Below are 11131 nucleotides of genomic sequence, written 5' to 3'. Positions count from 1 at the left end.
ACTGTTTCTGCACGCCGACTGTTTCTGCACGCTGACTGTTTCTGCACGCTGACTGTTTCTGCACGCCGACTGTTTCTGCACGCCGACTGTTTCTGCACGCTGACTGTTTCTGCACGCCGACTGTTTCTGCACGCCGACTGTTTCTGCACGCCGACTGTTTCTGCACGCCGACTGTTTCTGCACGCCGACTGTTTCTGCACGCCGACTGTTTCTGCACGCCGACTGTTTCTGCACGCCGACTGTTTCTGCACGCCGACTGTTTCTGCACGCCGACTGTTTCTGCACGCCGACTGTTTCTGCACGCCGACTGTTTCTGCACGCTGACTTTCTGCACGCTGACTTTCTGCACGCTGACTTTCTGCACGCTGACTTTTTCTGCACGCCGACTGTTTCTGCACGCTGACTGTTTCTGCACGCTGACTTTCTGCACGCTGACTTTCTGCACGCTGACTTTTTCTGCACGCTGACTGTTTCTGCACGCCGACTGTTTCTGCACGCCGACTGTTTCTGCACGCTGACTGTTTCTGCACGCTGACTTTCTGCACGCTGACTTTCTGCACGCTGACTTTTTCTGCACGCTGACTGTTTCTGCACGCCGACTGTTTCTGCACGCCGACTGTTTCTGCACGCTGACTGTTTCTGCACGCTGACTGTTTCTGCACGCTGACTGTTTCTGCACGCTGACTTTCTGCACGCTGACTTTCTGCACGCTGACTTTTTCTGCACGCTGACTGTTTCTGCACGCTGACTGTTTCTGCACGCTGACTTTCTGCACGCTGACTTTCTGCACGCTGACTTTTTCTGCACGCTGACTGTTTCTGCACGCTGACTGTTTCTGCACGCTGACTGTTTCTGCACGCTGACTTTTTCTGCACGCCGACTGTTTCTGCACGCTGACTGTTTCTGCACGCTGACTGTTTCTGCACGCTGACTGGCTACACAAAAACAGGCAAACAGAAACAGACACACAAAAACAGGCACACAGAAACAGGCGTTACTTCTTCAGGAAACAGGAATCCCTGCTGCATTCTCTTCATGGATTATGAGAAACTAATTAACTACTATTCTAATGAGCTCAATACATTTAACTTCCTGTTCTCAGTCCAGAGGCTCAGCCAATCATTTCGATGTGAGACACCCCACCCCCAAAAAATGTTTTTACTTCGGATCTGCCCAACTCATTCTATTAAACTCTGAGAGGGCGGAGAGGATAATATTTAGAGAGATACTGAACTCTATTTGACCATTTAATTATATTTCTAGAGGAACGGTCTGATTTTATCACCGTTCTCTTTCAACTCTGTTTCAGCCCAGTCGGGATAAGAAAGAGTCTCATTTCAGGAATTATGCTTTTTTTGGGGCACAGAACAGCCCCAGGCATCTTAGACACACACACACACACACACACACACACACACACACACGCGCACACACACACACACGCACACACGGCGGGGGCCAGAACTCGTGGCTATAATTCAGTTCCATATTTTGTATTTTTTGTGCGTCACAAGACAGAGCATATCCGAGTGTGTGTGTGTGTGTGTGTGTGTGCGTGCGATGTCCCTGGCTGCGATGTCTCTGGTTAGTGCTTTGGTTCTCTTGCTCTCAGATGTGCACCAATGGAATGGTCTGAAATGTAAAAACTCCGCCCACCTCTGGCACCGGGCCATGAAAAACAAACTCGCTCATTGACACCGGTAACATGCAGTGGAGCTTAGGCTCATTTAGCAATTACTAAGTGTAACACACACACACAAACACACACTCTAACACAAACACACACACTCTAACACAAACACTCACACAGACTGGAGTCTCAGTCCTCATGTTATACTGACAGCTCTGTCAAACATTTACTCTGATACAGTACCCACCTGTTATATAGCCTGTGTATGTGTGTGTGTGTGTGTGTGTGTGTTGTACTAAACGTGGCCCAGATATGTCAGACAGCAGCAGCTAGAGCATGACGATGACTCCCTCCAGACCTCTAACACACACACACACACACACACACACACACACACACACACACTTACTTTCTCACTCCACCTCTCTCTCCCACATACTGACACACACATTATCCCACAGACAAACACACAGGAGACAGGTTAACATAAACACGTTGTGTTGTGACTCACAGCGTCCTGAAAGCAGAGGTACTTTCCTGAGCTCTGAGACACAGCCTGGTTCTTGGCATGACCCACTGGAGGAGAGGAGATCAACATGGGGCCTGTTACAATACACACACACCTAGCATACACACACCTCGCTTACACACACACCTCACTTACACACACAAACACCTTGCATACACACAAACACACCTCGCACACACACACACCTAGCATACACACACCTAGCATACACACACCTAGCATACACACACACACACACCTCGCATACATACACACACACACACCTCGCATACACACACCTCGCATACACACACACACACACACACCTCGCATACATACACACACACACACCTCGCTCACACACCTCACACACACACACACCTCGCATACACACACACACACACACCTCGCATACACACACCTTACACACACCTCGCTTACACACACACACCTCGCATACACACACACACACCTCGCATACACACACCTTACACACAAACACACCTCGCTCACACACCTCACACACACACCTCGCACACACACACACACACCTCACACACACACACACACACATACCTCACACACACACACCTCACACCTCACACAGACACCTTGCGTTCGTACACTTACCTCCCCTGGGTTGGGCGGAGTCATGGCCAGAGATCACCATGGAAACACCTCTCCTTTCCAGCCTCTCCCTCCATCCCTCCACTATCGCTCTGGAACCATCCTGACACACACACAACACATACACGCACGTATGTAACTCACAGTGCTGTAGCATTAGTAGTACTGCAGTAGTACTATAGTAGTATTCAATAACTCACAGTGCTGTAGCATTAGTAGTACTGCAGTAGTACTATAGTGGTATTCTGATAATTTACATTGCTGTAGTATTGGTAGTACTGTAGTAGTACTGTAGTAGTATTCTGATACTGCATTGTCGGAACTAGAAGCACAAGCATTTCGCTACACTCGCATTAACATCTGCTAACCATGTGTATGTGACAAATAAAATGTGATTTGATTCGATTTGATAACTCACAGTGCGGTAGTATTATTAGTACTGTAGTAGTATTCTAGTAACTCACAGTGCGGTAGTATTAGTAGTACTACTATAGTAGTATTCTAGTAACTCACAGTGCAGCAGTATGAGTAGTACTGTAGTAGTACTATAGTAACTCACAGTGCAGTAGTATGAGTAGTACTGTAGTAGTACTGTAGTAGTACTATAGTAGTATTCTAGTAACTCACAGTGCGGTAGTATTAGTAGTACTGTAGTAGTACTGTAGTAGTATTCTAGTAACTCACAGTGCGGTAGTATTAGTAGTACTGTAGAAGTACTGTAGTAGTACTATAGTAACTCACAGTGCGGTAGTATTATTAGTACTGCAGTAGTACTATAGTAGTATTCTAGTAACTCACAGTGCTGGCATCATCATAGACAGACAGTTCCATAGAGCCAGTGTAGTCCTGGTCCTCAATCCCCTGCAGACACTCATCCAGCCAGCAGGAGGCGTTATGCACTGGTATGACTATAGACTAGAGACAGACAGGAGGGGTTATACACTGGTATGACTATAGACTAGAGACAGGAGGGGTTATACACTGGTAGGACTATAGACTAGAGACAGGAGGAGGGGTTATACACTGGTATGACTATAGAGTAGAGACAGGAGGGGTTATACACTGGTATGACTATAGATTAGAGACAGGCGGGGTTATACACTGGTATGACTAGATTAGAGACAGGAGGGGTTATACACTGGTATGACTATAGACTAGAGACAGGAGGGGTTATACACTGGTATGACTATAGACTAGAGACAGACAGGAGGGGTATACACTGGTATGACTAGAGACAGGAGGGGATATACACTGGTATGACTATAGACTAGAGAAAGGAAGGGATATACACTGGTATGACTATAGACTAGAGACAGGAGGAGGAGTTATACACTGGTATGACTATAGACTAGAGACAGGAGGGGTTATACACTGGTATGACTATAGACTAGAGACAGGAGGAGGGGTTATACACTGGTATGACTATAGACTAGAGACAGGAGGAGGGGTTATACACTGGTATGACTATAGACAGGAGGAGGGGTTATACACTGGTATGACTATAGATTAGAGACAGACAGGAGGGGTTATACACTGGTATGACTATAGATTAGAGACAGGAGGAGGGGTTATACACTGGTATGACTATAGATTAGAGACAGACAGGAGGGGTTATACACTGGTATGACTATAGATTAGAGACAGGAGGGGGGGTTATACACTGGTATTACTATAGATTAGAGACAGGAGGAGGGGTTATACACTGGTATTACTATAGACAGGAGGAGGAGTTATACACTGGTATGACTATAGACTAGAGACAGGAGGGGTTATACACTGGCATGACTATAGATTAGAGAGACATTGTGTCAAGTCGGCTAGTTAATTAATATTAGCCAACGTGCAAACAGGCACCAACCAGATGTGCTGCCACAAAGTAAACAAAAACGCCAATCTGCAATTGCAACATCATTATACATTCTTCACATGAGCTTGTTTTACTCCAATGTTTGTCCGCATTGTAAATGTAAACAAACACTGTATAGCGTTAAAACATGCTTAAAGCTATAATGTGTATATCTTGGATGGTCAGTCCTTGCATCCAAAGCTCTGTCCATGAATTGGAGTGGTTACATTTTTCCAGGCTCGGCCCTCAGAATTTTTACAAAAACAGAGGCTTTGTTATTGTTTCTACTCCGGATTGACAGACTGGTACATGCTCCATCCGGTCTGGTTATCTGGGCCAGTGAAATGTTCTCTCCTGGACAAACAGAGGAAACCATGTTGGTTCTGGGTTGTTGCCGAGATTAGTGATATGTCACCTACCACCTCCACGGCCCTGCTTGCCTTCCCCCCTCCACCTCCGACCGACCCATCCTGCGCGCACACCCCCTTGCAGAGCCTCTTGGCGGGGAGAGAGTCGGCCTTCTGCCCGTTGGGATGCTCCAGTGAACAGGTACTCATCTGAACAAACAAGGAAGACACGATAAAAACACGCTTTTTTTGCCGAAAACTGGCTAGCGGGTTTGAAAGAATGAACGTCGACGGAGAAAGCACACGTGGGATATTTACAGTGATATCTGCTCTTATGACTTTGCATTACGATGTTCTCGAGTGAGCTGCTTTTCATTTGAGTTGTAAAACAACACCAAAATACATTCAAATTTGCTCTCGAAACTTGCCTGGAAGATAGCAGCTCCACTTCCGCAAACAAAGACGATAAATCGCTCATTGGTCGGTTTAAAACGCGGACAAGCTTCTGATTCGCTGTTTTCAATGTTAGTCACACATGACGCAGAATTATTGACGTTCGCTTAGTCACGCCCACTTCCCCAGTACAAACAGCAGATAAGAATAATTTACAGTCGCCTAGCAACGCAACTATATTACGTTTTAACAGTAAAACAACATCTTATTTTCTTAGGTATTTGTCTTAAAACTGCATTGTTGATTAAGGGCTTGTAGGTAAGCATTTCACTGTAAGGTCTAAACCTGTTGTATTCAGCGCATGTGACAAATACAATGTGATTTGATATGAAATGCTCAGTGTGTGTTGATATCGTCCCGTGTCACGTTTAAACAGGCTCATGTCCCCTTCCCATTGGAGCCCAATGCAGTTTCTTTGTCCAAGAACAACATGGTTCCTATATGCTGTCTGTCTCATTTAATTTGACCGGTAAAATTCATCTATTTGACAGACCAGGTGATTCCGTAGTGAAGTATCAAGTTTTAATGTCACGTGCACAAGTACGGGGAAATGCCCTTTCTTGCAGCTCTAACCTCAACAATGAGGTAATCAATAACAATGTAATATTAACAACAATAAGGAAGAACAAAAACACAAGAGATAACAGAATAAGAATAAGGGTGGGGAGCAGGGTAGTGTCAGCTGAGATGGATTCTGAGTGTGAAGCGTACCAAGACTTGGATCACAGCTGGGGGATAAGAAACAGACGCTGAGTTATGATTCACTACGGTAGACACACACATCTGTTTTCAACGAGAGAGAGAGAGAGATAGAGTGCGTGACCTCACCACTGTCAAGTGAGGGGGAGAAAGAGAGTTGTGAGACCTGTTTTAGTGTGCCCTGTTAGGCAGTGTACTGAACTCTGTGATAGTTTCCCCCTCATATAAATTCCTGTGGTCTGGTCCAAAGGAAACATAACTTAGATAGTATTAGGGAGTATGTGCTCGTATAGGAGGGACTGGTGAGGTATGGTCCCGTGTGACTCAGTTGGCAGGCTCGTATAGGAGGGACTGGTGAGGTATGGTCCCGTGTGACTCAGTTGGCAGGCTCCTACAGGAGGGACTGGTGAGGTATGGTCCCGTGTGACTCAGTTGGCAGGCTCCTACAGGAGGGACTGGTGAGGTATGGTCCCGTGTGACTCAGTTGGCAAGCTCGTACAGGAGGGACTGGTGAGGTATGGTCCCGTGTGACTCAGTTGGCAGGCTCCTACAGGAGGGACTGGTGAGGTATGGTCCCGTGTGACTCAGTTGGCAGGCTCGTACAGGAGGGACTGGTGAGGTATGGTCCCGTGTGACTCAGTTGGCAGGCTCGTATAGGAGGGACTGGTGAGGTATGGTCCCGTGTGACTCAGTTGGCAGGCTCGTACAGGAGGGACTGGTGAGGTATGGTCCCGTGTGACTCAGTTGGCAGGCTCGTATAGGAGGGACTGGTGAGGTATGGTCCCGTGTGACTCAGTTGGCAGGGCATGGCACTTGCAATACCAGGGCTGTGAGTTTGATTCAGACGGGGGACCAGTATGAAAATGTATGCACTAAGTACTGTAAGTCACTATGGATAAGAGTGTCTACTAAAATGGTATGAGAGACTGTTGCACACTAGCACACATGCTGGGAATTGAGGGCTGAATGAAAGCAGAGTCCTTGGTCTGAGATCAAACCACAGCAAACTGTAATTGCTTTCGGGTTTGTGCCCTGAGGTGTATTCATTCGTGCAAACCGTAGAGAAACGTTTTGCAATGAAAACAAACATTTCTTATTGGACAAGTGCTGAACGTGGCCTGACTTCAGGGTCCAATTCTAACAGGAAGTAGTTTAGAGACGACTCCTGCTGCCTTCGCTCAATTAGCACTCAGCTTTCTGCACGACCTTCCTTTCATCGTGTGTGTGTGTGTGTGTGTGTGTGTGTGGCAGTGCTGCAGCGGTCCTAATGGTTTCCACATTGGGAGAAGGACTTGGTCGGCCATCTTGGTAATTCTCTTTATCACTCCTTAGTGGTTCATTGACCAGACGACTGACACTCCTACAGCCATACATATGGAAACACTTCTCCCTGTGTGTGATCTCATAGAATAATTAGCAATCAAGCACAGATCTGTATTTTTCTCCCTGTAACTTAAAAAGCCAGTTGATTGATACTCTTTTTACATCTGCACATCTCTCATTTTAAGAGGAGAGAGAAATGTGAGCAATAGAGAGAGAGATGTGTGTGGGAGAGAGAGAGAGAGAGAGAGCGAGAGAGAGAGAGAGAGAGAGAGAGAGAGAGGTAAGCCAGATGTGTCGTCACCATGTGTTGTCTTTGTAACCAGACCAGTCTGCTCTGTAAACAGAGTCATAATATTATTAATCTCACCAGGCTACCAGAGCTCAGGGCTAAAACTATACTGACCAATCAGAAAGAGATAAATACCTATACATACCTGCTCTTTATCTCCACCTCTCTCTCTGTGTCTCCCTCTGTCTCTCTCTCGCTCTGTGTCTCTCCGTCTCCCTCTCTCTCGCTCTGTGTCTCTCTCTCCCCCTGTCCGAGACAGAAAGGGTCACAGAGGGAGAAAGGGAAAGAGCAGAGAGGGAAAGGCCTGTAGAGAAAGCGGTAGACTGTTAGTACCGACCCAAAGGAAGAGGTCAGATCCATGTTGACTCCACTGTTAGTACCGACCCAAAGGAAGAGGTCAGATCCATGTTGACTCTACTGCTTCCCACAGTTGTGTCAAGTTGGCTGAATGTTCTGCGGGTGCTGGACCATTCTGTTCCTTCCCCTCTCTCTGTCTCTCATTCCCCTCTCTCTGTCTCTCTCCTTCCCCTCTCTCTGTCTCTCCTTCCCCTCTCTCTGTCTCTCCTTCCCCTCTCTGTGTCTCTCTCCTTCCCCTCTCTGTCTCTCCTTCCCCTCTCTCTGTCTCTCTCCTTCCCCTCTCTCTGTCTCTCCTTCCCCTCTCCCTGTCTCTCTCTCCTTCCCCTCTCTCCCTGTCTCTCTCTCCTTCCCCTCTCTCTCTCTCTCTCTCCTTCCCCTCTCTCTGTCTCTCCTTCCCCTCTCTCCTTCCCCTCTCTCTGTCTCTCCTTCCCCTCTCTCTGTCTCTCCTTCCCCTCTCTCTCTCTCTGTCTCTCCTTCCCCTCTCTCTGTCTCTGTCTCTTTCATTCCCCTCTCTCTGTCTCTTTCATTCCCCTCTCTCTGTCTCTTTCATTCCCCTCTCTCTGTCTCTTTCATTCCCCTCTCTCTGTCTCTCTCCTTCCCCTCTCTCTGTCTCTCTCCTTCCCCTCTCTCTGTCTCTCCTTCCCCTCTCTATGTCTCTCCTTCCCCTCTCTATGTCTCTCCTTACCCTCTCTCTGTCTCTCCTTACCCTCTCTCTGTCTCTCCTTACCCTCTCTCTGTCTCTCCTTACCCCCTCTCTGTCTCTCCTTACCCCCTCTCTGTCTCTCCTTCCCCTCTCTCTGTCTCTCCTTCCCCTCTCTCTGTCTCTCCCTACCCTCTCTCTGTCTCTCCTTATCTTCTCTCTGTCTCTCCTTACCCTCTGTCTCTCTCTCCTCCCCCTCTATATGTCTCTCTCTCCTTCCCCTCGGTCTCTCTCTCCTTCCTCTCTCTCTGTCTTTCTCACTCTTTCGCTCTCGTCTTTCCACAGCGAGTATGAGAGAGAAAGGGTCACACAGAGAGAAAGAGTAGAGAGGGAATGAGAGAGACCTGTAGAGAGACAGAGGTAGACTGAGTTTGTACTGGCCCAAAGGAAGAGGTCAGAGTAAGGAGAACCAATCTGTGTGAGAGAGACCAGACATAACCTCCATAAGATAAATTATACTGCATGGTGAAACAACCATAATGTCCTCATTGGGAATTAGTATGATGAAACAGATGAAATGTCTTATGGTTCAGGCAGAGTCCAGTATCACTGAGAGGTTCTGGGAGGTTCTGATTGGATCTGAAGGGTTTATTGGGGTTCTTTGGAGTTCTATGAGGGATTCTGGATCCAGTCTGGACTGTTGCTAGTCCAGGAAAAGATTGGCCTCAGGGTCTGATAGTCTACTGTACTAAGCCTCAGGGTCTGGTAGTCTCCTATACTAAGGGTCCGGTAGTCTACTATACTAAGGGTCCGCTAGTCTACTATACTAAGGGTCTGGTAGTCTCCTATACTAAGGGTCTGGTAGTCTACTATACTAAAGGTCTGGTAGTCTACTATACTAAAGGTCTGGTAGTCTCCTATACTAAGGGTCTGGTAGTCTACTATACTAAGGGTCTGGTAGTCTCCTATACTAAGGTTCTTGTCATTCTCTGCCCAGTGCTGCCCCCTGTTGCATGTGGGAGGTATCTCCCCTGTTGCATGTGGGAGGTCTCTCCTCTCCAAACCACCAGATACACACGTATGTCATTATACACACCAAGAGACTAGAACATGTATACAATCCAGGCTGAGGCTTCCCTGTGTGGAGCTTTTGACTTCACAAATTAACACCATGTGCAGTGTGTGTGTGTGTGTGTGTGTGTGTGTGTGTGTGTGTGTGCGCACGCGTGATACTTCTGTTTAGAGTGATGATTAGAGCTAGAGTGTAATTCATGTGTTTAGACAGACAGTCAGACATTAAAGGGTCTGGGGCTGGAGGAGAACATTGCTCACAAACGCACGTTACTGTCTACGTCTGCCGCGTTGGGGTTTTGAGGGAGCTGTTCTACTAAGCTGTATGGAATTGTTTTAAGAAGTAGGGGAGTTGAGGGTGCTGTTCTAATTAGCTGTGTGGAATTGTTTTAAGAAGTCAGGGTGCTGTTATACTAAGCTGTATGGAATTGTTTTAAGGTGTACGGGTGCTGAGGGTGCTGTTCTACTAAGCTGTATGGAACTGTTTTAAGGTGTACGGGTGCTGTTCTACTAAGCTGTATTGAATTGTTTTAAGAAATAGGGGTGCTGAGGGTGCTGTTCTACTAAGCTGTATGGAACTGTTTTAAGGTGTACGGGTGCTGTTCTACTAAGCTTTATTGAATTGTTTTAAGAAGTATGGGAGCTGAGGGTGCTGTTCTACTAAGCTGTATGGGATTGTTTTAAGGTGTATGGGTGCTGTTCTACTAAGCTGTATGGAATTGTTTTAAGAAGTAGGGGTGCTGTTCTACTAAGCTGTATGGAATTGTTTTAAGAAGTAGGGGTGCTGTTCTACTAAACTGTATGGAATTGTTTTAAGAAGTAGGGGTGCTGTTCTACTAAGCTGAATGGAATTGTTTTAAGAAGGTCAAACCAAGGATCATTTTGCTATTTGATTTGGAATTTTAAGACCCCTTGAAGTATCAACAAAAACATATTAATTATTTGATAGACACTTACTGCTACCAGCCCAACAGATCTAAAGGAAGTCTGTTCTGTGAGGCCTGTGGGACATCTTAATTATTTGATAGACACTTACTGCCACCAACCCAACAGATCTAAAGGAAGTCTGTTCTGTGAGGCCTGTGGGACATCTTAATTATTTGATAGACACTTACTGCCACCAACCCAACAGATCTAAAGGAAGTCTGTTCTGTGAGTCCTGTGGGCGTCCTAGAGGAAAACAGCCGACATGTTCCTGAGAGTTTGTTCAGACGCTACAGACAGAAGTTGGCAGATCGGCTGTGCTGACTTTAGATGAGTCCCAAAACGCTTGTGGGGGTCGTAGAGCAAAACGGAGGCCAACCTCTCTGTTCCCATAGCTCTATAGTTTCATATGAGGGA

General features: G+C 46.7%; 1 protein-coding gene across 3 annotated transcripts in view; it reads right to left on the bottom strand.

The window, feature by feature from the left end:
• The window catches only part of LOC118938163 (UDP-GlcNAc:betaGal beta-1,3-N-acetylglucosaminyltransferase-like protein 1), a 53902-nt gene extending 48488 nt beyond the window's left edge, over nucleotides 1-5414 (bottom strand). Inside the window, exons 1-5 of one of the 3 annotated variants that reach the window (XM_036939945.1) lie at nucleotides 5277-5414; nucleotides 5031-5168; nucleotides 3564-3680; nucleotides 2769-2868; nucleotides 2142-2206 (exon numbers count right to left, since the gene is read on the bottom strand). In XM_036939945.1, the coding sequence (XP_036795840.1) occupies nucleotides 2142-2206; nucleotides 2769-2868; nucleotides 3564-3680; nucleotides 5031-5168 (420 nt within the window). In that variant the 5' untranslated portion in view covers nucleotides 5277-5414. Of the gene's footprint in view, nucleotides 1-2141; nucleotides 2207-2768; nucleotides 2869-3563; nucleotides 4580-5030; nucleotides 5170-5276 lie in introns of those variants that run through there. The other 2 variants (XM_036939946.1, XM_036939947.1) reach the window with 2 other exon arrangements.
• Between the last annotated feature and the right edge of the window lie 5717 nt (nucleotides 5415-11131).

The sequence above is a fragment of the Oncorhynchus mykiss genome, chromosome 13 (genome assembly GCF_013265735.2).
Source record: "Oncorhynchus mykiss isolate Arlee chromosome 13, USDA_OmykA_1.1, whole genome shotgun sequence".
Classification (NCBI taxonomy): domain Eukaryota; kingdom Metazoa; phylum Chordata; class Actinopteri; order Salmoniformes; family Salmonidae; genus Oncorhynchus; species Oncorhynchus mykiss.
Note: the sequence above shows the minus strand (reverse complement) of the source record. Positions and strands in the feature narration are given on the sequence as shown.